Source organism: Pipra filicauda, unplaced genomic scaffold, assembly GCF_003945595.2.
Source record: "Pipra filicauda isolate LSUMZ 115617 unplaced genomic scaffold, ASM394559v2 scaffold93_size3172892_pilon, whole genome shotgun sequence".
Lineage (NCBI taxonomy): Eukaryota > Metazoa > Chordata > Aves > Passeriformes > Pipridae > Pipra > Pipra filicauda.
Window position 1 is genome coordinate 947,654 of NW_024105131.1, and position 25,820 is coordinate 973,473.

Here is a 25,820-nt window from a genome sequence, read left to right on the forward strand (position 1 = left end):
ATTGTCTGAAAAGCCAATGGGCAGCCAAATCAGGAAAAAAAAATCAGCAAAATTTTTTTGATTTAACTGAATGTTAAATCAATCTGAGAGAGATGACTGGCAGTTAGGTCTTGTTTACTTGGGCTAGGAGAAGAAAGACTACTTTCCACAAGATTGCATATTCAATTAACAAGATTTTGACTGATTTCGCTTTTATTCCCTACTTCAAGAAATGCTCCACTTCTTGAAATACAGCATCAAAGTAACCATCTGACACCAATACTGCAAACAGACAAATGCCCAAATTCCCTCATCTTATCTGAATCTGATTTTAACCTAGAGCTGGCATCTATGGATGAGATTAGAGTTGTTTGAAGTTTGATTACTTATCTTTAAACAAATTTAGTTACTTTTGTGTTGAGAGGTTTGAATTTAGTTAGTTGCTGCATCACGTAGAAATGTGCTGCAGTAACCCTGGGTAACTTGCCTTCCATATTTAAATGCATATTAGTGTACACACAGGCATATTTGAGGGTTTTTTACTAGTATTTCCTGAGAAAGGCATATCATATCAAATAACTGACTATATAAATAAGTATAGTTGAAAGAGATATATTCCTAGCCTCGACTAAAGGCCTTTTAAGGATAATCTGAAATTTCTTTCTACACCTTTTTCTGACTATGTTGTAATTTGAAGTACCTGACTTTATAAATCTTGATGTCCCTCACAGAATATTGGAGGATGACATCTTTTCTGATCTCTGGTAGGAATAGCATAAAAGAGAGAAGAACTTGAAATCAGAGAAAATGGTTATATGGTACCAGGGCTGTATTAAATCAGAGCCGTCACTTGCTGTTCCACACACTTGCTTTGAATGGATCTGGACAGAGAGTCAAAACAGCATAGCTAAATCCATTTGCAAATACTCATGTACTGGTTGGGTACTCAGTACTGGTTAGGACTACCCCAGCCCTTTATAGGTCTCATTCAGTACTTCAGCTGCTGACACTACAGATTAACAGGTGTCTGCCTTGGGTCTTTAACAGGCAGCTTTTGGTTGGATACCCCTGAATCCATTTGATTCTTTCCAAACACCCTCATCAAACAGGAGTGAATTGTTTTGAGCTACAGTCAACTTCTTCAGTAAAAAAAATTAAATTATATAAAACTTATAATGTGGTCTTTCCAAATTCTGAATAATGGTCTTGAAGTTTCAGATCTACACAAATAGCCAAAAATTAGTAGCTCAGAGAATAAAATAGCCTTGCATCCTCTCTTTCTCCCTCTTGCTATCAAGGGTTTTATTCTCTCAGCTGAGTCAGTGTCAGTTTTTCATGTCTATATTACAGATTATGCCAAAAATACACTGGAGAGTCTCAGACCACTTTAGAAGGCTGTAATCCTATATTGACAATACTCATTAAAGAATATGATGCATTTGCAATGGTGCAATAATGATTTTGCCCACCGGCAATCTCTAAGGGCAGATGCTACTCCCTGACACTTTTCCTGCAGCAGTTACCTTTCTGCACCGTGTAGAAAGAAGCCCTTTTCCCATTCTAGCAACATCATTTAGTGTGAGACCTAATCGTACATGCCATAAGCTTTCCTCTGCTGAGATTGCTGTATATTCACACATGCACTCACCAAAAAGTAGTTATTTTTCTGATTTGCATTCATCTCTCCAAAGAATGCTTTGATCTATGCATATAACCTCCTCTTTATTCCTCCTCCTCCTCCAACGTGTTTTCATTTATTACAAAACAGTGCTTCAGCTTCTTTGCTGAAGCTTGTTAAGGGAAACACATATGAGAATTATTATTCACTGCAGACAAAAGTGTGATTCTTTCTCCTTCAGATTTATTTTCTGCTTACTAATCTATGTATCTCTGCTTCTTAAACTAAAGATCAGTTTTGAATTTGGCTTTAATTGTTTTAGATTTCACTTAAAGCTACATTGACTTTCATTTTGTCAATGAAAGTCTAGTGTAAAATGATTCCCAGACAAGGAAGATGGTCTACTCAGTGCGACACGGCAGGGAAATAGTAAGGACTCTAACACTTAGACCAGTCTCTTTTAATTGGAACCAATATCAAGTGTGACTTCTCAGCAGCATGTTCAATCTGTCACATCAGAAGAGACTAAGATACTATGGAAAAAACATTGAAAAGAATTAGCAATATTCCACACCATTTCCCTCACTTATAATTATTGATAATATTCAGTATTAGGCTGAAAACTAATTCAGCTCTAGACTTAATACACTCTCTTATAAGCCTCACAGTAATGATCTCCACAGTTAATATCATGTTCTGTATGTGGAACATAAATAAATAAAAATCAGTGAAACTAGAGAATTCAAACTGATGCAACATGTGTTAGCTCACTTTCTGTGTAACAGCTTCCCAGTCCACAGTAATGCTTCCATTTTGCACTGACAAGACTGCCTTTTAAAAAGGATGCATTGATATAAAATTCAGCAAATCATTTAGTCTTAGCTTCCCACTGAATTTAGCTTATGCATGAGTTGGAAGCCTAAATGTTTTCTTGGATGTGGGCTCAAAACAGTATCTCAAGACATTTACTCAGTGGAAAATAATTTCCTTAACAGGGTAGTGGTGAGTCATCCGGTTTTTGTGCCTTAGAGCTCTGCAAGTGAGGTGAGTAGATAATGCTACAGCACTCAATCATGTGAAACCACAGCTGCCTCATCTGTAACCACATGGGGAAAAATCAATACCATTAGCTTCAGTGAAGTTATCCTGTTGACATATTTGACCCTAAATCCTTACAAAGAACACACAAGGGTGAGGACTTGTGGACAAAAACCAACAAAACTTTCAGAGGACTGAAAGTAAATTTTTCTTTAATCTTTTCCTAGAAGTTGGCTAACTTGTAGTTTGTACTGCACAACTCACTGAGGGAAGTAAATATAGTCCCCTACTTGTTTTGCCTATATGTGTACCTCTGAGGCATGGGCACATAGGAATGGCAGTTGTAGGGGCACAAGTGGGGTGCACCACACAGATAAGACTTCTTTCTTTCACTCCTTTTAGCTTTTATTTCTACTAGTCAGAACTAACAGGATTAAACTGGAACAGGATGTGTACATACCCGCAGCAAATTCTCATCACAGTAGAGGAAGCAGCAGAAATCTCACAACTTAGCAGGGCATCTGAGGCACAATACTTACAAAAGATATGACTGAGATGACAAGGCTCAAATACTATTCTTTCTTAAAAAAAACCCTTGATCATTTTAATTCCCCATTTTCGGCAGAGCTCAAGATCGAGCGCTGTCTTCCAACCCAAGCCTTTCTTCACTTACATTGCTGTCAACTGAATGATCTGACTGTCTTTAAGTGTGTGAACAGTCGTGTGGGGGCTGGCAAAGGAAGCTCGTTTGCATATGTACAGTCACACATGCAGTTGCATCTAGATATCAGGGCGTGAGCAGCCCTTCCCATCTTTGTAAGAAGAAAATTTCTGCACGAAGGCTCATTTAAAGCCAGTTGGAGGCAAGCAAGCTCTGTTGATCACCGTTGTTATTTTCTACTTAGGACGCATCACTTCAGCTGCAGACCTGACTGTCCCCATACACTGCTTGCCACATCCAGCAATAGGCTCCCGAAGATGGATCACTTGCCGTGTGACACATCTGCAGCTGTCTCTCAAGGTTACCCTCCAGAAAATGACCTTGTTACAGAGCTGCTTCATGTTTGGCCTCTTTGTGTGGGTCTCTGATACTCATGTAATCAAATTCCAAAAGTGTCTCCTGAGCAGGTGTTGCATCAGCCTGGTCTGAATCACTGCCTGGAGTTCAGTGGTTTTTTCTTTATTTCTGTATCAGCTGTGATTTCCATCATGCAGTTTTAGCAAACTACTTATTTTACAACATGTGTTTCACAACACATTGAAGAGAACTGCCTGCACCCTAAACATAAACCCACACACCGTCAAAGTCCTCCCAGACATGCCCAAACTCCTGAGATCAGCCTCATCGGCGCTGTAATATCGGGGACACGCAATCCCCACCGTTCCAGTGCAGCAGGAGCCCCGATTGCTACTTAGCAGGAAGTTGGGGGAGAAATCATCCCACATCACCCATTCTCGCGTCCTGCCCGAACATGTGGCTGGAACTGGAGATCTCTTTTTGCCTCTCATAGTGGACCCTGCGGCTCCTCGCGGCCATTGCACTGCCCCATCTCCCTATCCCAGCTCCAGCCCCATCCCCATCCCGCTCTATCCCGCCCTATTCCACCGCCCGAGCTCGCCCGTCGCCTCACCCTGCGCCAGGCAGGAGGCAGGTGAAGGCAGCCGCCCGCGCGGCGCTGCGCATGCGCAGCGCTCTCCCAGGCATGCTCACTGCCGGGGGCGGGGGGAGTGGGACGCGGTGTCGCGGCGCTGCCCAGCTCGGCTCGGCTCGGCTCGGCTCGGCTCGGCTCGGCTCGCACCATGCGGCGGCGGGCGGCCGCGTGCCTCCGGGCGCTCTGCCTCCTGCTCCACCTCTGCACCGCAGGTGAGCGGGGGCGGCCCCGGCCGGAGAGTGGGGCGGGCAAGACGGCGGCGGGCACCCGCTTGCTCTCGGCGGCGCACCTGTTGTGGCGGGAGGCGGGAGGTAGCGGCTGTCCCTGTCCGGTGGCGGCTGCCCCGGTCCGGACTCCTCCGGCGCCGGCGGCGGCGGGAGCGCCCGGCAGCACCGCGGACAGCAGCGGCCGCGGGCGAGCCCCGCGCTGAGCGCCCCGCGGAGCGGCCGCGCTTCGGCCCCGGATGGCGAGAACCTGGCCGGGGGCTGGGGCAGCGACAGAAAATCGGGACTCTCTACATCCCCTCTTCTTCTTCTTTTATTTATTCATTCATTTATTTATTAATTTTTAAATACTGGGGGGAAGGCGTTGCTCCTTGTATGTGCTCGTGGCAGCAGGGTTTTTAGAAAAGGAAATTTCAGCTGCGACAGCAGCAGGCATTTCGGCTGTAGCGGTGCTAATAAATCCTCTCTGTGCTTTGCTGGCAAAACGTGTGCCTCATTCAGAAATGCGGAGAACGATGAGCGCCCTAGTACGTACATGAAGTCCCACTGCCAGTTTCGTTCCAGTAGTCGGAGCTTACATTTCTGGCATAAATCTCATGCTTCCGCTAAGCCATGAGAAACTGCTCGTCGTTCAGAGCCTCCCTCTCTCCTGGACAGACTTCAGCATATATATCCTTAGGAGGGAAGTAAAATCTGGGGTAACTGTATAATTGAATTAAGTTCTCAATTAAGTAAAGTTGAAGAATTTCTTTGTTTTATCATTTATGACAGGCTTAGCTACTTCTGAAGTAGAAAATTGCTTGTAAGTTCAATTAAGTTTAATTAGGAACCACAATTCAATGTGCAGGTACTGATTCTTTTGCTCCTTGTAATGTTGCTTTTAGGAGGGATTTTTAAGGTGCAACTGATTTGCATTATCTTACTGCAGAATCATTAAAAGAAATAATTGAACTTCATGTCTCTAATGTAGAAGAACTGCATAAACACATGAACATCTATGTTGTTCTCTTCCACCCTCTCCTTCCCCTCCTGAATTAAGCTTTATTATGAAAATAATTGTTTATATGGATACATCAGCAAGCAGGCACTCCTTTTTGCTTTTTTTTCCCCCCTGTTGTCAGGAGAAGTGGTTTGTTTCAGTTATTGGTATTTTATTGCCTTGGAATATTAGACTACACTTCATAAAATCTCAGGAGTCTCTTTCCTGTATATCTATAGTTAGGATGCTCATTCTGTTATACCTTATATTCATATGTGCAAGAGATTATTGACTGAAAGATAGGGAGCATTTTGTGATCCGTTTTAATAAAAACCTTAAGATGCTATTGAATTGTTCTTTTACAACATGTATTAAATTGACCATATGTACCAAATTAGCATACAGCCTCTATTTGACATAATATGTCTTCTATTATCGGTGTATTCTCTATTAATAGTGAAATTTGCATTAGTTGTGTTGTTCTTCATTTTCCTATGCTGCTAATGGAAACTGCCATATTCTGCCAGTAAGCTGTTTACTTTCCTTACTGAGTTTTACTTGTTTCGCTGTTACTGGGAATGCTTGCAAAGAGACCTTGGTCTTTATTATGCAAATGTCTCTAATCATGAGAAGAAGAGATGAAAATAGATGTTTATATGGTGTTACTTTGTTCCCTGGGCAATCTTGGAAAATAATTATTTCACAGAAGACAAGGGAGAGGATGGACAGGAGTTGAATTCAACCTTTGCATATTGGGCACAGTTCCCACTGCACACAAGAGCTGTGCTTCCTCTAAGGCAGGCCTCCATACAACTTGCTCTTGTTGGAAATCATTGAAGATGTCACAATAATGAAATGGCAAAGGAGGCTTAACATGCTAAGATTTCTCTGTTTCGTCTGCTGCAAATAGAAAACTTAAATCTTACACAGGCTACCACTATGGATGTCTTTTATGTATAGCCTAGACTTATGAATTATTGATGGTGATTTTGAAGCTTTGGTTCACGTGAAATCACCAAATGCATTCCACTCGCTAGGTCACAAATGAGATCCCAAATGTCAATTTTTGTGTAATGTGTTGGAAACTGCTTGGCTTTTTGTTCTGAGGCTGAAATTATATGAGGCATGTTTCTAGAGAATGGTAAAGACACTGTCAGCAGATATTAAGAAAATCTCCCTTGATATCAGTTGGTGGTAATAGATTTTAGAGAAAACATAAGTCTACATTTACTTGAGCTAATGCTACAGGAAAAAGAATTAATGTGTTTAAGTAGTGCTTTGTAGTGGAAAGGTAATCCAGGTCATATAGCAAATCTGTTTTCCTGTGGAAAGAGAATTCTACTACAGCTGTGTTTCGGTAGCCACATATATATTCTCACAAAAACTAGAAAATGTTCTTGTCAAAAACATGATCAGGAATTTTCATGTGCTTAAAAAGGTACCGTTTTACTAGGTTGACTTAGATTCTGATTCCAATATAGCACGACAGTCATGTAAACAGAAAATTAAATCTGATTGTGCTGTTAGTATACGCATATATTGCCAGCTGAAATCAGACACTTGTGTGCGCATCTCTGAAAACAGAATTAGGCCCTTCCACTGAGTGCAGTAGGTGAAGTAATCAGCCCATATAGAGATTGCTGTTGCAGGAAGACCTAAATTTGTAGTGACTGATTACAGGTCAGCATGAACCTTCAACTTACATTATGCATTGCATGACAGAGTGTACGACAGCAAAGGTTATACTGTCTTTTAGTATGTATGATTTATTTCATGTTCTTGCAATAAAAACCTAATATCTCCCAAAAAGACGAGGAAGCATTGTTTCCTTGTAAAAGAATGGCAGGTGGTAGCAAAAACACCAAGTGATGCATTAGATTAACTTGTAATTAGAAAGCCATTTGAGTCATCCAGATTACTCAATTAATTACCTGTTTCACCCCATTTTCTTTTTTAACAAGTTTCATTAATGGAATTAAAATATGTGATGAATTAAATATCCAGTTGCAGGAAATTTGGGAGAAAAAGTAAATCTGTGATTCTGTGAAATAGGCTAGGAAAACCAACTAGACTAGAAAAAAACTTACGCAGTTAACAATCACCATATCAACCCACCACCTGCCTTACATTAAAAATCTCTCTTTAAGAAAGCATTTTTGCAGAATTTGCTTTTGAGATGAACAAATCCTGGTCCTGGAAAAGCAAAGAGTTAACAACTGAATATTTGGTCAGGTCATCTAAGCCATGGTTTCTTGTGCAAAGGCCTTAAATTAGCTTGCTAAGAGCTTCTGTTACCTGATTATATTATTCTCTTCATCAGTGAAGAGATGCATTGCCAACCTTAAGTCAGCATAGACCAATACTTTCCCACTAGCCTTTTCAGAGAGGAAGCATGTGGATTCTTTTCTCAGCCTCTTGATTGATCCATTCTTCTAGCCCCTCAGCAGAATCACATAAAATTCAGGGTAGGAAATAGTGGAATTTTATCTTCCTGGGGCAATGCTGTAATAACAGGAGGAATCCTTATATCAGAACTGAAATTTCTTTGACTACAAACTAACACTCCTTTGGGTGCAATTCGCTAGGTGTAGAAATGTATGTTATGAATGTGCTAGACTAATTCTCAGTTAATTGTTACCACAGTCCACAGAGTGTTCTGACTAAGTTCTACTGAGTTCAGCTTTCCTGGTCAAACATGCACTGTGTGGTATTCTCATGGCTGGAAATTAAGTGCACTGCAGTTTATACTTAAGTGTTGGGGAGCCTATTTTCTATAGAAGCACAAGCTCTATCACAAAAATAAGAAAAGCTGGAGACTGTACTTTAGTGGTGAGGTGAGATCTGCACAAAATGCATTTGCCATCAGATCCATTTCAGTAAGCTTGTACTAGTGAGTGAATAATTCTAGGTTCTAAATACATTTTGAGTGAAAGTGAAGGAGCTATTGATTTAAAAAATGTGTAAGGATTCTGCTTCATTACACTAACATAATGTAAATGAAGCTGGTACTTATAATTGCCTTCTTTAGAAAACACATTGCTGCCCATGAGTGGGTGTTTTTACTAGAATAGAATTTTCTGTCTTTTATTAGTGGAGTCTTGGGTAATCAGAGGGTAGTCATCTGTCTCTTTAAATGTTCTGTTTTGGAGAAATAGTTTTATAATTCAGCATCCAACTTCATGTTTTTGAGGAAGTATTTAGTTGGAAAAGAGATTCTTTTAATGTTTTTATGTGTGGAAATTCTTACGATTCATAATTTGGAAAGGCATCATCTTCAGTGAGAGGTTTATGTTCAGTACATCCATTAGGAAATGATCAAGATTTGTAGTCTTGGAATCTCTGACTAATTTCATTTGTTGTATTATCAGAAGACTGAACCATCTTAGGCAGCAAAGGCTGGTTCCAGCTTCTCTGGGGAGTGAAGTAGGATTGTTGCTGAAAATTCATGAATTGGACTCTTGGGGGAGTATGTCTCTCTAGAAGGAGGCTAATGAGATAACAGTGTGTGGCCGTGTTTAGTGGTGGCCCCCCTCCACAAGGATGTTATGAGGCTTGATGTGGGAGATAGAAGGAGGGGTAGGACTCCTACTCCATAAAGCACAGTCATTGTCCTGTAGGATTTTCAGCATGGCTTTGGAATAAATACTTGAAGAAGTTAATCAGAAGCGCAGAAATCCTCAGTGGGATTTTCTACAGCAATATTACTGCTGAGAAAAGAGCCAAAACTGTAAGAAGTCAACTGAAGTTGACTTCCCTTCATACCAGCTATGGATTTCTGTGGAGATACTATGTAATTCATGGACATGCTATGCATGTAAATGCTATGCATTTACATCCATTTTATGCAGAGCAGAATTTATCCACCTTCAACCTTCATTTGAAAAATGACAGTAAACACAATATTAGCAAACTGATGCATTACTTTCTCACACTTTCTGGAAAGAAAGTCTGTACAGTACATTAGTGCCGGGGCATAAGTATGGCAGAATACTTCAGTGCCTTTGGGACTACTAGCTCATCTCTTAATTCATGTGAGTAGACCTAGTGAAATCAATGGTCTGTGGTATCTAGTTTCAGTATTGATATATCAGGCAACAGGCCTATGAAACGAGATGCAAAGTGTCTTTTTGAAAAAGATACAACTCATATGCTTAATCCAAATTCACTGTAGCTGTGGATATTTTTGGTTAGGGCATTATTTTTCTCCTACTGAAAAGGACAAATTCAGCAAAAATCAATTTACAGTTGTTTCTATTTTCAGCAGATTGCTTATTAGAAAGGGAAATAATCCTTGCAATCATCTCTCTCCCTCCCTCTCTCCCTCCTTTCTTCCATCTCTCCTTCTCTTGGGCATGTTCTCCCACTCTCATCATGTGTGCATGTGTGTGTGCACTTGCTTGCTCTCACAGATAACACACACACACACACACACACACACGAGTTTTTTATACACCTGCACACGCACATGCAAAACATGCATTTTGTGTGAATTGATTTTGTCTGATTTTTTTGGTCAAAAGTTCTGAACATGGTGTTTAGGGGCAAATAAAAATATTTTTCCAGATTTTTCATTTGTTCTGTCCTGTGCTTGCTTAGCTCTAGTGTCGTTTACTTGCTGTGAATTTTGACGTGTCATGGGTACCTCTGCTGCAAAAGGCCTCGCCTTTTAATCAAAAAGGACCTAGCTAGGAAAGCACAGAACCCTTCCTATGAAGGACTGTGACTTCATGGCCCTGTAATGAGGTGTTGCCATTGCTAGTAACGAAGCCCTGAGTTTGCAAGGCCTCATGATTGGGACTTGTCAGGCCTGCTCTGCCCAAACTTTCTTGCCTTTTTTACTTGTGTTAGCCCTGGCAGTGGTTTTTCTAATTAATCAAGCATTCATATCTGTTTTAATCTTGTTTATGTTTGTGTGGTAAAACTCTAGTCTAGTCTGCACAGGAGCAATAAGACAGGCTTGGTAAAACAGAGGCACTGAGAGTGGAGGCACAGGATGTGATGTAGAGGAGTGCAGGCACAGGATGATAAGAGATGGGGCACAATCTTGGCACTGAAGACCCCATGCTGTAAAAAGCTCAGTAAAAGGTAAAAATGCAGTCCTGGAGTTTGAGAAAACTGGTTTTAGGTGTTAATGAAGATAACAAGAAGAGCAAAGAGATAGTATCCAACATCCATATGTGGCACCACTTTTTGTAAATTCGGATGTAACATGAATCTACAGAACATGTGAAGAAAGAGTAGATATAAATGCATGTTAGAAAACAAATATATATTTATATAAGGCCCTAAGAGAAAGAAAGAAGAGAGGAGGAAGAAGAATCCATCAGCACAAACATCATACTCCTCCTAATGAAGGACTCCAGATGCTGACACCACCTCATAACATCCCCTGATTGACAACACCAGTGTGAAAAAATTGACCTGAGGACCCAGAGAAGCATGAAGTTATAGTAACACCAGGGAAAGAGATAGAGAATTTAAATTGTATCATTCCTATAATTGTGACTTTTTCTGTATTCCTTGTTTTTCTATAAAAATTAGATCTAGACTAACAATTCTTCTTGAATTAGATTGTTAAGATTTTCATTATGCTAACAATAAACTTTTGGCTTCACTTACCTGTATAAGGTGTGCTCATCTTTGTTCATGAACAAGGCTTTGAAAGCAACAGGGATGAGAAATTTATCTGCTTGAAGGAGGCTGTGAGAAGCTATGCAGGAGTATGCCTGATTGTTAGGTCTAGCAGCCTGCTTTGGGTAGGGAATAGCTTAATTTGTGTTGCTCCAACAGGTTTTGTCGAAAGAGGAAGCTGTGGTGTGAAGGAAGGATCTGATCAGGCTTTGTGTTCTGACACAAATCTCTGAATGATGGAAACAATCAAAGCCTGCAAATCCCTCTGTAATATGTGGGAAAGTAGTTTCCCAGGTGAATTTTTTTTGTCAGTTCCAAAATTTTCAATGTGTTTCTTCATGCATGTGTTACCAAAGCAGCAAGTGGATTCATATTTTTTCCTTTTCAGGTTTCTCTGGTTTACCTCACAAAAACACTTTTGAAAGTATATTCTGTTGTCCAGCTAATGTTCAAGTCATATTTTAGCCACCGTTTAACTGCATTCTATTGTCAATAATTTGTGGTGCACCATGCTAAAGTTGAACAGTGTGTTTAGCTAGAACAGCATAGCTTTATGCTAATGAGATTTAGGTTTGATTGATGTACTCCTTTCCTGATCGTAAGACATATTGCTAACTAGATGATACAGATGCAAGGCGTACTGTCTCCAGACAGCTTTTGTTTTCATTTTTGCTTTCAACATAATTTAAATTTTTTTTATTTCCCACCAGATATGTTGACTCCTTTTGATATGTTTACTGGTTTGTTTGGGATTTTTTTTTCTATTTTTTTTCTTTTTTTCTTTTGACTTGGTAAGGTAGATGAAATAGGGATAAAAAAATAGATTTTGTGTATTTTAAAGGTAAAGCCAAAGAGAGATCCTGTTGCCTGCACCAGAAGGGACAATCTTCATAGCCCCAAAGAGACAGAAGTCTTTTAAACCTACAGCAGTGTTCGTCCTATGTCTGGAGTTACCAGTAGTTAACATTTCTCTACTCTCTATTGCTGGCAAAATCATGGCTAGAATACTATTGAACAGACTAATACCCGCTATAGCAGAAGGAATCCTTCCTGAAAGTCAGTGTGGTTTCAGAGCCAACAGGAGTACCACAGACATGGTGTTTGTTCTCAGACAACTGCAAGAGAAGTGTAGGGAACAGAACAAAGGTCTCTATGTAACCTTTGTCGACCTCACCAAGGCTTTCGATACTGTGAGCAGAAAAGGTCTGTGGCAGATTTTGGAACGTTTAAAGTCCATATAATAAAGTCCTGTCAATTGCTGTATGTCTTTCTCCACACCTGGAATCTCTCCCATCCTGAATCTTGCTCCTTCACAGTGGCCTACTTGTTAAGGTCACCTGAGGCTTCCATGGCAGTCCGAGAGCTGAAGTCTGATTGTGGTTAGGACCTTATACACAGTCTACTAGGGTTAATGAAGTTTTTCGTATGGGGCACTGTAAATCATGTAACCTACTTACGATACTGGGGCTATGTGGACTTCCCAGACAACCAAATTCAGCATAATAATTTTCTTGGAACATATTTGAACTTCCCTGCTGTCAGCCAATGAAAAAATTTTTCTGTGAGTATAAAGTGTTATGTTGTGTAGTTAGACTTGTTAATTTCTCATTTCTACATTTTGTTGTCCATCTTGAAAATCTACTGCAATGGACCATGTGTGGCTGCAGGGACTCCTGTTACTGATGTGACATTTATCAATCTAATGGAAGGAAGTCTGCTGGGATTTAGTAGCAAATGGTGATTCTGTACTGAGAGTTCATAGGCAAGTGAGCTTTTCAGGGGGTTCCTTTAACTATTGTTTTATCAGAAATATTATTCAGTGAAGAATTTGGGTTGCTAGTCAATTATAATATTTTTCTGCTTTCAGTAAAACTAAGTGAAATAAGAGGGAAACTTGGAATATTAAAGTGAGTTGGATATAAAGAATTTCAGGAGAATCACAGGGGATTTGACTCCCTCAGAAGCAAAGGAACAGGAATGAAGGAAACAAAGAGGACACACCAAATGTGTCTGCGGTTACATTCCTGTGTATAATCTATTATCAGTTTTGGAATACTGGTTTTCTGGGAAGGAGACATAAAAATAAATCCAGTAAAGAGGAGACTGTGAGAAGTAGTTGACAATGAGAAGTGCTGATGCTTCCTTGTTTTCATTTCGCCACTGATGCAACTCTCTGAATTGCTAGTTAAGGCCAGCCCTTAGGATTTTATCAATGAAGCCAACACCTACAAAGCTTAATGAGATCCCATCAAGCTTAACAAGTTTTGAAATTCAACCATCTTTAAGACTATACCCTGAAGTTTCTCTTTTTTTTTTCTCCTGCTCTCAGACATCTTCCCAATCAAAACCTGACAACAGCTGTACACATGTGACTAAAGTGGTCATCCAGGAAATTGTGTTTGTTTTAACCATTTAAAAGAGGAGAATTACTCATTTTCTGTTCATGTATGTTCTTAATTGCTTCACCGCCTACAGACATAGACCCACTTTTGCCAGAGAATGCCAATGATGCATAGCAATCTCATTGCAAGATAAGGTATTGTCCTTGATTTCCCTAACTGAAATTTCATGAGGAAATTAGGTCAACAGAATGTAATTACCTGCACTGAAACCTCCTAAGGGCACTGAGTAGTGCAAATGAATGATTATTTTGATTTGCTTACAGAAGCAAAAAAATCAGAGAAAAAATTCAGTTTGAATAGCACAAAATGATTTCTTGTTCACCCTGAATTGAAATATGTTGTTGGTGCTAAGCTGTTCTTCATAGCTCATTATAAGAGTTAAAATAACATAGATTTTATATTTTTTAACTAAAAATCAGCTCCCAAATTTAACATTGCCATTTACTCCAACAGCATCTGTAGAGGAAATTCCAGGCTGATTAGAGTGAGCTCTCTGGGTTCACTTCCCTCAGAACATAAAGTCCCTTTTGTACCACAGGGGTTTCTTAGAGTGCTCTTCCAGGAGGTGACTAATGCAGCTTCGGTTACTTTTTACCTGTGAGGGAGCGGATCCTTGCCTATTTTTCTGGTCAGATCCACTGTCTTTCAGAATGGGAACTGAACTGGGCTGTTGTAGCTATTCTGTTCAGCTTAAAGGCTCTGAAGATTCAATATGTTTCATCCATGAAAAAAAATCCCAAACCACCAAAACCCAAAAACAAATAAAAATTTAGTCCTAGTTCTTTTTATAAAGGCATCATCAGGAAGTATTTGTCTATCAAAAGAAAATTTATTTTTTACTAATACATAGTTTGTTAAAATCATATAATCACAGAGTCATCAAATGGGTAAGGCTGGAAGGGCCCACGGTGGGTCATCTGGGCCAACCTCCCTGTTCAAGCAGGGTCATCCCAGAGCATATGGCACAGGATTGTGTCCAGACGGTTCTTGAATATCTCCAGGGAGGGAGACTCCTCAACCTCTTTAGGCAATCTGTTCCAGTGCGTGGTCACCCACACTGTAAAGAAGTTCTTTCTATATTCAGGTGGAACTTCCTGTGCATCAGTTTCTGCCCATTGCCTCTTGTCCTATTGCCTTGCACCACCAAGAAGAGCCTGGGTCCATCCTCCTGACACGCTCCCTTCAGATACTTACAGACATTGATGAGGGCCCCTCTCAGTGTTTCCTAGATGCTGAACAAGCCCAACTCTCTCAGCCTGTTCTTGTTAGAGAAATGCTTGAGTCCCCTGTCTCCAGTCCCGTAATCTAAGAGAGTTCTTTGTGCCCAACACCGAGTTATGCAAGGTATGGCTAAATCCACACACCTCTGTTTCGTCTTCAGAGAGCCAGATATTCCACTGGCTGGCCAGGTGATGCTTGAGTGAAGGTTGGGTCATAACAAGATTTGGCACAAGGGAGTAGAAGGCCTCCTGATATAAGCAGCTGAACAAGGAATGCAGAGTTATGATTATGGACTTCTCTGAACTTTCTCTTTCTTACATGTTTAAGTCAGATTTTTTAATCTGGTTCTTGGCCTTTTCTCTTTAAGTGCCCATATATAAAAGATGATCACTGCAATTCTCATCTTTGGTGTTATTGGGTGATTAGATACATCATAAAGTCAGCTGCATATATTTTCCTATTGGAGTTGATACCAGTAAGGAGTTGAACTTGGCTCAACATGTGCTCTGCTCTTTCATGTAATTTTTGAAATGTAACCATGACTAAAAGTATAAATAACATTTTAAAAAGCCCTGTGAAATTCAACTTAAGAGTGGGATACAGTTCACATACTTAGTACACTCTGTAGTGCTGTTAACCTGTTGTTATAGAAAATGCATTGTGGGAGTTTAATGGAATTCTTGTATTCTTTTCAAATTTCACAGAACCCAAAGATCTCATTGAATTTCCAGTGCCGTCCATCTACAGAATTGCTTAGCGAGACATTCTAAACTTATTCTTCTTTTTCTACAGGCTGCCTTTCTGAAGACAATGACCACTTTTTGGCAATTCATCAACGAAAGAGTGGAAAACCTGTGTTTATTTATCACCATGTGCAGAGTGTGGAGAAAAGTCTGGATACAAACAGTTACAAGGATTCCAAGAAAAATTTCCATTCTTCTTCCCACACCAAAATAAGCAAGTTGCACCCTGCAATAATTGTTAAATCAGCCTTCCCCAGATCTGTTTATGACCCATCCCTTAATCTGTTAGCAATGACTGGTCAAGATTTGGAAGTGGAGAATCTCCCGATTCCTACAACGAATGTGATTATTGTGGTAAGTGACTTTTTCTGGGTTCTGGAGGAGGATTTTTTGTGAATAAATATGCCTGTAGATAAATATAGACAGACTGTAATTTTGGGTATCCAGATTTTGTATTCCACTGCCTGACTGATAATCTAAATCTAAATAATGACCACGTCTTGAATTTCTTCCATACTAGTGGAATTTGCATTCTTATAAGCTCACTCTGATCAACAAGCAATCTGAAGAATCAGTGCAGAATATAGCTTCTCTGTAGCTAAAGAACTTACCTTTGCCTCCAATGCTGTTAATCCTCTTGTCTTGCCTGATGTTTGCATCACTTTTACTGGATGGGCTTTATACTCATTCTGCATAGGGCACAAGTAAATGTACTTCAGGGAACAATACTACAATGGCAGGGAGACTTTAAAAGAGTCACAAAGAGACACAAAGTTTTTATTCACTTCTGTTTCTCTGGTAAATCCACCATTATGCTTACATAGTGGTTTGAAAAAAAGCTTATTTCTTGCTAAGAAATAGTGGTTTTGTTGGTTTAGAAAAGAAAACTGTGTTTTTGTTGGTTTAGGCCATATATCCTTCTTCTGGGACATATGGACTGGGGACCCTCCTCTGTCAGTTAACTCTGTATGTGATCTTTCATATTCTCAAAAATGTGATGGCAGTGCTCCCTCCTGGAAAGAAGGGCATGTCAGTTTAATGGTATACTGGTGCCACCCTGCTGCATCCTCACCCTTGAGGCCAGTGGAGCAGCCTACTGTCAGTAGAGCTGTCCTTTGTGGGGTGCACAGCAGTCTGTATGTGTTCTGCATGGACACTGCTCTGCCTCATGCTGGTGCATAGTCAGCCGTACTTGATTATGCAGATGAGATTGGGCTCATCTTTCTCATTCCTGGAGGGAAGAAGAGCCACTCATGATGGCTCATGCACTCATTAGGATGAACTAATAAAGATTAAACTGAACCTTGTAGATTGCTCTGTACAGAGGCAAATGCTAGATTAAAAGAGAATGGCCTTTACAAACAAAGAAAAAAGAGAGAGCATAGAACACTAGGGCATTAAGTGTTTCAGAATCCTGTATGAGTTCCCCGTACTGTACTCTAGAGATTTGCCCTCATGAATGCACTAAATACAAGAAAGACTAGTGACAATGAAAAGAATAATGAGGGGAAAAAGAAAGTAGTAATTTTATTATTCTGATGATAAAGTTAGTATAAATATGGTAGTATATTTAAATTCTATAATATAAAGTATAAATATAAAGTATAATTATAAAGTACTATCAGGGAACTAGGCTCAAAAAGCTATGCTCTGGACTTGTTGCATCCCATATGAATGAGACCTCCTTATTTGAGTTTAAATAAGTTAGTCCATCGTTAGTGGACTAGATTCAGTTGTGTGAAAGTGTCCATATCAGAGCAAAATAAGGTACTGACGACTTTGCAAACTGCAAACAGATTCCCAGTACTGAATGGTACTGATCAGGATGAGAAGATGCCAAAGAAGCTGGATACATCTATGCCCCGAAGCTAGGCTAAGCCAGCAGGGCCAACTCCATAGTGAAGGTACCTGCTCTCTTCTTTCCATAGCAAGCATTATTTCAGCTCCTGTGAAGGTGAAACCTTTCTATTAGTGCAAGGAACTCAGAATATGCATGGCCATTCATTTTTTTCATTAAATGACATTCCTACCTATGACCTGTTATTTGAGTAGAGTTTTGCACACTTTTGGAGGCCTGCAGTTCTCAACTTACAGTGGAAGAATCATGCAAAATATTCTTGGGCTACACTGATTTTAGCTGACTGGCTCTGTGCCTGCATTAAAAGCTAAATGAGGCAGATTTCCAATTGGCACATAAAGTCACATAAAAAAAGCTCTATTAAATCTATATTAAGTTCTCATTAAGTGACTTCAGTATGAAACTTTGCTACTCCATTTCTAGGATGGAGCTGCTGCTCTAAAGCCTTCTGTTCTGGTTGAGAACCATATGTGCTTTAAGGGGAGTATAGCAGCATGAGCTAATCATGACATGAAAGCTGTTTATTGCTTAGGATCTTCAACTATCTCTGGATGTACTAAAGGACAGTGGTTTTAGTTTGTTTTTAATGTCATCCTTTCAGAAAAAGTCTTTGGGGAAGCCTATGTTTAAAGCCAAAATGCTGAGACTCAGACAGTGATTGGACTATGTTACCATCAGAAATTCTGAAGGTGTCTTCCTTAAAAGGGCAGCTGTCCCACAGCATGATGGTTGCCATCATCCAAGAGCAGACATGCTCCTTCCACATTTCTGTATTTCAAAATATTGTTTCTTCTTCTTGAATGTCACCTGAAGAAGATTGTGATGTTAATGTCATTGCCAAGAGAATCTGTTTTGTTTTGAATTGCTCATATATTGCTCCCTCTTTTTTTTTTAATTAGCACTTACTGCTTGTTGCTTTTTGGTTTTTATCACGTAAGGCAAGAGTCAACATTTGTTGTTTTGCCCTGGCTGACCCTATTTGTTCCAGCCTTTAGCAGTGTTGTTGGTTGCTCAACTTGAAAGGGCAATTACTAGTGTTATTGCTTCTTATAATCCAGTTACATGACAGGTGCACACTAGGATTTCGTATGAAAACCAGCAACTTCTTTTTTTTTTTTTTTAAATAAATCAATGCTCTGTTGGTTCTGCAAAGGGGAGGAAACTAAATTCAATCTAATTTCAGTGACTCAAGATCCATTTCTTCATGATAAAGGTGGAAAGGTAAGGTGAATGGATGCCTCATGTAGAACTATTACAAGATCACATTTTGTGCTAAGGACTAAACTATCTGACAAAAAAATGTTACCAATGCACAGCAGAGTGCGTGAAGCCAAGAACTCTCCAGGTATTCTGTCAAAAAGGGGTGTTTTGTGACTAACAATAAAGAATGCATGTTAAGAAGTAATTTTACTGAAACTGGGGAAATTGTAGTGCTTGTTTGCCTAAGGGAGGAGGAAGAAGGATTTATTTTCTGGGAGTGAGTTTTATTTTAATAGAGGCTTTCCATCTCATTACCTAGTATTAAGTTCCTGTTGTTTGTTTCTGTTGGTGTGTTCAATTCAACTAGTTTGTTGAGGGAAGTGAGCACAATTCAGAGCTCTTAGAAGCATTTTGACTGTTCTATAAACACCTTAGCGCTTACCCATATGTTCTGTTTAACTGTCTCTCTACATGATGTAAGACCAACTCATCTGAAAATTGCTTGGTTAACATACAGAATTACATAATCCTTTCGTAATACTTGAGAGTTGTCTATTTGTAAGCTTTTATTTTGGATCTCAGAAACTATGTACTCACTGAACATGTTAGAGAGTTATTAGTGCAATGAACAAGTTCTCCAAATGTTTATTTGCGTTTATGCCAAGTCTTTCCAATATCGAATGTGAGTACACCAAGGTGAAGACAGTTCATGGAAACTGGAAATACAGTGTGGATAACCATTTATGATAGAAAATGCTGTCTAACATACTTATTAAAAAAACTGAAAGACATACATACATATATGTAGTTAGGGCTGAACTTAGGAGAAAAGCAGAAGGACTTGTAGTAAAGGTTACAGCTCAGATTGGGTCTAAAGTCTCATGGAGATGTTAAAGCATCATCCCTTGTAACCTGTCTAAAATCTCTCTCAGGCACACAGGTGTATTGTACCAAGATTGGACCAAGCTACTCACATGCTTTTTTCACTTGTATCCTGTGAAATATTTCAGAAATGTGACGGTAATAAACTTGCTCAATATATCGAGATTTTCCCTTTCACACCTTACTCTTACTGTACACCTTCTTGTATAAACGTGAAAATCTGTCTCATTTTCTGTTGCTCAGAAAGGTCACAGCACTGTACTGTAGCCTAAAATTCAACGCATCTCTTCAGTTTTTTTTTTGATTTACATGAGTGTTACTGAACTGAATTGATTTAATTAGTTTCTTTCAGCAAATGTCAATAGGACATAAGATTCACGGAGAGCCACACAGAGCTTCTCTTTGCCTTTTCCATGGCATTTTATGTAAGGCTGAATGCCTGAGAGCTATAGCTTTCCCATACCATTGCATCTATTTTGTCACCAATGTTTGAACTATTTACCTTCTGAAGAGCACAAAGAAGAACTTCAGGTGCTAGTGCTTTGAGAGAGGATTCAGTGAAAGAGTAAAGCATGCAGACGTATGTATCTATAAGTAGATATTCATGTGTGAACTAGGTATTCAAGCTTCAGTATAGGTGATGGAAATCTACTCTGTTGGTCATCTATTAAGCTATCTAGCATGTTTCTAAACACTTTCTGGATAACTAGGGAGTTAATATAGGTCAGACACCATATCCAGTAGGCAGACTAGACGTGATCATCCTATTCTGGAGATTAGTACTGACATGGGCCATTTCCACCTCAGTTTTCTGACAGCCAGATAACAGTACCAGATGCATTTAATCTACTTGTACAATCTACTAGTACAATGCCTGCTTCAGGATGAGTTCCCTAATTTCAAGAGACTGTAGTGACAAGATTTCTATTGATGATAATAGGTGCTTAAGCACCAACTGCACACTGACTACCTATTTATATATATTAAACATGCATGCAGACATGTATGTTTAGTGACATCTTAATCTGGAGCTGATCCCAGCTTAAACAACACATTTTTATGTTGAAATAATGTGAAAATCCTTTCCAAATCTAGGCACAGTTCAAGTAGGTGGGCTGCTTCAAGGTGGCTTCGGGTGCGTGAAAACCACGTGGCTGTGAAAAACCACAGCAGAACAGCTTTTACACTTACGTCAGACTGATCCTGAAAGTACTGCTATATCCTCTTATATAACTTTCCTCATACTACAAACTCAGAAAAGATACATCTTTTGCTTGCTTGCTGACATGGCCTTCCATTCCCTGTATGCTGATGCATCAGGTTTAATTACCAGTGTCAAAGCCCAGAATTCATCTATATTATTTGTTCCTAAATTTTATTTCTTTATTCCCACAGTTCTTTTCTGCTGGAAATGTCTCTTTTCTAATTCTTTGTTCTTTCTGTGAAACCATGGCTTCCATGTGGAATGTTGTCTCTAAGTTCATCTAGGTACACACAGAACATCCACTTGCTTCTTCCTTTAGAAGATCAGCAAAACAATAGGAACTACACTACAACATACACTTTCTTCTGAACATTGAAATTCCCTCTAGTGAATGGTTTTGTTGGACTGCCATAAGGAGAACTCTATGAATAGGGCTTGATAGAAAGGTGGAGGCAACCAATCCTTCCAATCATTTTCAGTCCAAAAAATGTTTTACCTATAGCTATATCTTTTGTGGAGACATTCAATAGTTTTCTTTTCACAAAAATGGAACAATGTCTGTGGAATTTCTTAAAATGAAAAATGCATATTTCTTCTCACTGGCAGTTTGACAATACAAGATACCCTCTTTTTCAAGGCTAAGTAACAGAGTTTTACTGAATGAGAGGAGTAGGAAGTGAGAGAGCTCTTGAGTCACAGCACCAAGCTGCATGTGATCTTTCTGTGTGCCAGAAGGTAAATGACCTTCTGAGAATCCCGAGAAGAGAAGATGCTCTGATAATGTTTTTTCACTTAACAGCATGCTCCAGTTTTCCCCAGCTGTCCACTCCACTGACTGACTGTTTTTCCAGAATCTCTCACTATTCTTTTCTCTGATGCTGAATACCATGCCTTGATATAAGATGAAATCTCTTCCTTTCTTCAGTTTTCTTTGGTAGGAACTCTTCCATCTTTCAAATACTGTCAACCTCTGTTGGCTCAGCATCCAGCCAGTTAAGTGTCCCAGTAAGGCCATGGTGAACATTCTGTAAAAGTGTGTTTAAATGTTACAGTTTCAGTCTGATAGATGTGCATAGAAGTCTGTGAGAAACACTGATAGCTGAGAGTGATTCATTAGACCAGAAATTTAGGACTGCTTTTAGGAGACCACAGACCAAAAGTCATTCTTCATTTGGAAGGGAAGAGGAATGGATAAGACTGGGGATGTTCTTACAAAAGAAGAGGCACGTTTTCTGAAGCAAGTGATTTGTTGTTGCTCATGTACATTTTGCCTTGCCTCATGTGTTGCATGATATGTTATACTATGCTTAATTTGGAACTTATTCAAAATGGCAGTTTTATCAGCCCTGTACAGTAATATCCTAATTTTAACTGGGATAGATGTAGACATATGCCTATGTAGTTCTATTTCTAGATGTAATTATACTATACTGCAATAATAAAAGTGACTAAGGACCTGCTATTTGAATACTGTGCCTGAACCTGGGGTCTCAGCCTCGAGTCTGTCAAATTCTGACTCCAAAAGCTATTTACCTTCTGGTGCATGGTAAGATCACACACAGCTTGGTGCTGGAACTCAGAAGGCTCTTTGCATCCTACTCCTCCCAACCAGTAGAAGTACCCTAAGCTCACTCCCTCTGTAGGTCTTGTGAAGAGGTGGTCAAAGTACTTTTGAAAGTATATTAAGCTAAAACAATGGGTTGAGAATAAGGCAAAAAGTATGAGTGAACAAGTATTTATGAACAAGTAGTCCATAAATGACAGGTCAAACAGAGCTGGGGCAAACAGCCAAACTATCTATGAAACATAACAAAAAGTCAGATGTCCCATTTTGTCACTGAACATCTGTTATTGCCAGCCTAAGAGAGGGATTGGCACTGGGCCAGGCCAAGGACATAAATAGAAGATCATGTCTCTGCAGTGACTTCTCAAGGGAACGTTCTGAGAAGTAAGATCTCAGAAACCGGTAAGGTGTCAAGCGTGTCTCCCTCCATTTCCAGGTCACATGTTTGACAGATGCTTGGAACAACAGAGGACAAGTGCCATGCTGATAGGGTTTAGTAAAGACAGTGAAGTTTTAAGATCTTATTATAATTACAGTGCTGAATTGTTAACAAGCTCTAAATGTTAATCACACATTTTAATAGTGGGCAGTATCAGTCAATACCGTGTGATTGTTAAAATCACTGTTGTACCCCTTTACACTTTACATTGTGACCCCTCATATCGGGTCTTCACAGTATTTGGCTTCTAGTCTCAAGTGCACCTTCTAGTAAGAGATTGATGCTCACCATTATATTACTCCATAAATAATTATACTTGACATAACATATCTGCAGCAAGCCTTGCAAATAGACGTAAGTAGCCTGCAGCTCTGTCATTCTGGATTTTGTTTGCACAAAGAAATCTAGAGTCTGCATTAGTTGGCCTCATTTGCTTTCTGCTTCCTTCTGTGCACTTCAGCAGGGATAATTGCATGCTGAACCATTATCATGGTATTGTGTTTGCTGTCAGTCTTTGTGGAAAGCAGGAACGGTTGCATTAGGTTGTAACATGCACTAAAACCTCCTTAAGGCACTTTTTTATCATCTGACTTGCGAAATGGTAAAAGAATGTTAGTGGGATATTCAGCAGTCCGGTGCTTTGATTGATTTTCTTACTGCTGGCAACTTCGGGGTTACTTTTGTAACATTCAGTGGGATGCCAGGCTTGCACAAAAGCTAGTCATACCTTTCACAAATTGCCCCGATCCTCCTCAGTTACAAAGTATTCGTTTTCCTGCATTTTTCATTGAAGGGGAGAGGTTTCTTGAAGCAATTTAGTTTTCTTCATAAGCTTGACTGTTTAAATGAAAACTGGATTTCAGGAACAGGCATGTTATATGTTTTTAAGCTAAGACCTAAAGTTTCATTGACAGTTAACATTGTGGAGTTCATCTTTAAAGAAGGTGTCAGTTGTTCCATATTTCTTTAAGCTGTGTATTCATATAACTAGCCAGTCCCAGCAATAAATTAAATAATTTTGTGTAGCAGAACAGAATCTGCTCACGTTTTTCCATTCTTCAAATATTTGAGTTTTGTCCTCCAGGAAAATCTTTATTAATTGATAATTTATTTTTATTTTTTTTAAACAGAGATTTTCCATAAAATTAGATTTAATTTAGATACAGTTGCAGCCAAATCAAAGATCTTCACTGTTGCTTAAGCATTTTCAAGATTTCTTAGAGCTTTGGGGGAACTGAAATGTGAAAGAAAGGCTGTATACCCAAATGTGGGAGACCTGGCTCAAAGCCTTTCTCTAAAGGAGGTACAGAAAACTGAATTTGAGGTTTTTCTCATTTCATATGATCTAGTCACTGAGCTCCACTTATCTCATACTCGCAGATGAAATGATTTGTTTGACCCAAACCACATTGTTTCAGCTAACTGAAAATTTTGAGAAGTATTGATCTGAAAATTTTGAGAAGTATTAATCTTGGGCTGATTCAGTACAAATTTCTTGTACGTGTTTTGAATGGGTCTCCAAGAGGGAGAAAACCCCCACAAACAAACAACATGAGACCCCCCTGCTGTCTCCTTGTTTCTTATGTGGCCCCATTTATTCCTCTGATTGAAATAGACTTCTGTACTATTTCTGTGCCATGCTCTACTGAATTGCAGAAGAAAAGACACAGAAGCTCTTTGGCAGTGTCCAAACTGCCTTTTCGGTGTTTCAGCATTTGGTTTCAGAGGTAGCCTTGGATTCCTCACTGTTTGAAATGGCACCAACTCCGTTACTCTAAACAGTACAGACAGGCTTGTATTTCAGCAGAAGTTCAGGATATTGCTATACCTTCATCAGTATTCTCTTTTCCTTTTACAAGTGAGCAGAAACCTAATACTACTTAAATTTGACTAAGGAAGGGGAAAGTTTCCTGGCATGCAGAGTTACAGACACCATCACTAGAATCTCACATGCTTGATGTTCAAAATTATAAATGAACTAAATGGTCATACTGGGATCATAAGATCCACCAATAAAAATCAGTGACTACTTCCCACAATAAATCTATGCGTTGTGTTAATAATGTTTAGGAGTAAAGAATGAAGAAGCACTTTTTCGTCTTCTTAAAAATTCTTTTAGCACCCTCAGAGAGCTATCTCTGTGAAAACCCAAGTCCCCTGCAGTAGCATTTAAAAGGCAGATAAAGGGAACTCAGATAAAAACACAGCAAGACAGCATGTGTTTCCTTATCAGTCAATGTTTTGTTGGATCTGGCAGTTCAGCCTCTGGAATAATCCTTTTGGTTCTTCACTTCTGACATTGTTGTTAGGAAAAGTGACAGCTTCTATAAAGTTCCTTAATAGATGGTTTGTAATGTGTTCCTGTATGTAACCCATTAAATAATAAGCCTTATGAAAATTGCTTTTGAAAAAGAAAAATGTTTTTTTATATCATCATGACATTCATATGCAATATATTTAAAGCACAGTGAGATTTTTGAATCAGCCAAACAATATTAGGGAACAGAAGATGATCTTCTGAACACTCTTTTTAAAATACTTCATAGATCTAGTATTACTGCATTTTGGCATCCCTTTTGCAAAAAATAAATATTGAATTCTGAAATTAAATGCACAGGTTCAGAGGATATTGAAGTTTGAATGTGATAGCATAGCTCTCAAGTGAATGATGTTTTTTCAGTCACCTCGGTATCAAAATGGTTCATGGAAAGAGGAATAACCCAGGGAGGTAAGCAGAGAGGTACAAATTCTTTGTTCTTGTTGCTAAAAGCATTTAAGTGATTTTTTACGTCCTTCCTTTGAAGGTCAGACATGACTGACAATTTGTAATGGAGCTAATTCTTACTTGGCTCTATACCACAATAAACTGGTGGAAAATACTTTTAGTGGATACACTGCTTTAAATTGAGTATATGGTAGAACCATCATGAAAGAGTTGGGGATATATATCAAGACTGCTAATGTAATACTGTTTAATAGAGTAGGAAAGTGGTTGACTGCATATGTTATATCAATGTTTATTTAAACATGAACTGAAACAAATTTACATTTCAGCCTTTATTAGCTGTTGGAGAATAATAGTGGAATGTCTGCTTTGTACAAATTTGGCTGAGATTACACATTCTCCTTGGGAATGGTCATTGTGTAATAAACTGTAGTATAGAAATCGATGATATAAATCAAGAT

General features: G+C 39.2%; 1 protein-coding gene across 1 annotated transcript in view; it reads left to right on the forward strand.

Moving 5' to 3' along the window:
- The first annotated feature begins 3,613 nt into the window (after positions 1 to 3,613).
- The window catches only part of PTPRR (protein tyrosine phosphatase receptor type R), a 146,223-nt gene continuing 124,016 nt past the window's right edge, over positions 3,614 to 25,820 (forward strand). Inside the window, exons 1-4 of the mRNA XM_027721955.2 lie at positions 3,614 to 3,712; positions 4,147 to 4,276; positions 4,365 to 4,499; positions 15,537 to 15,841. Coding sequence (XP_027577756.2) covers positions 3,614 to 3,712; positions 4,147 to 4,276; positions 4,365 to 4,499; positions 15,537 to 15,841 — 669 coding nt within the window. The remainder of the gene's footprint in view (positions 3,713 to 4,146; positions 4,277 to 4,364; positions 4,500 to 15,536; positions 15,842 to 25,820) is intronic.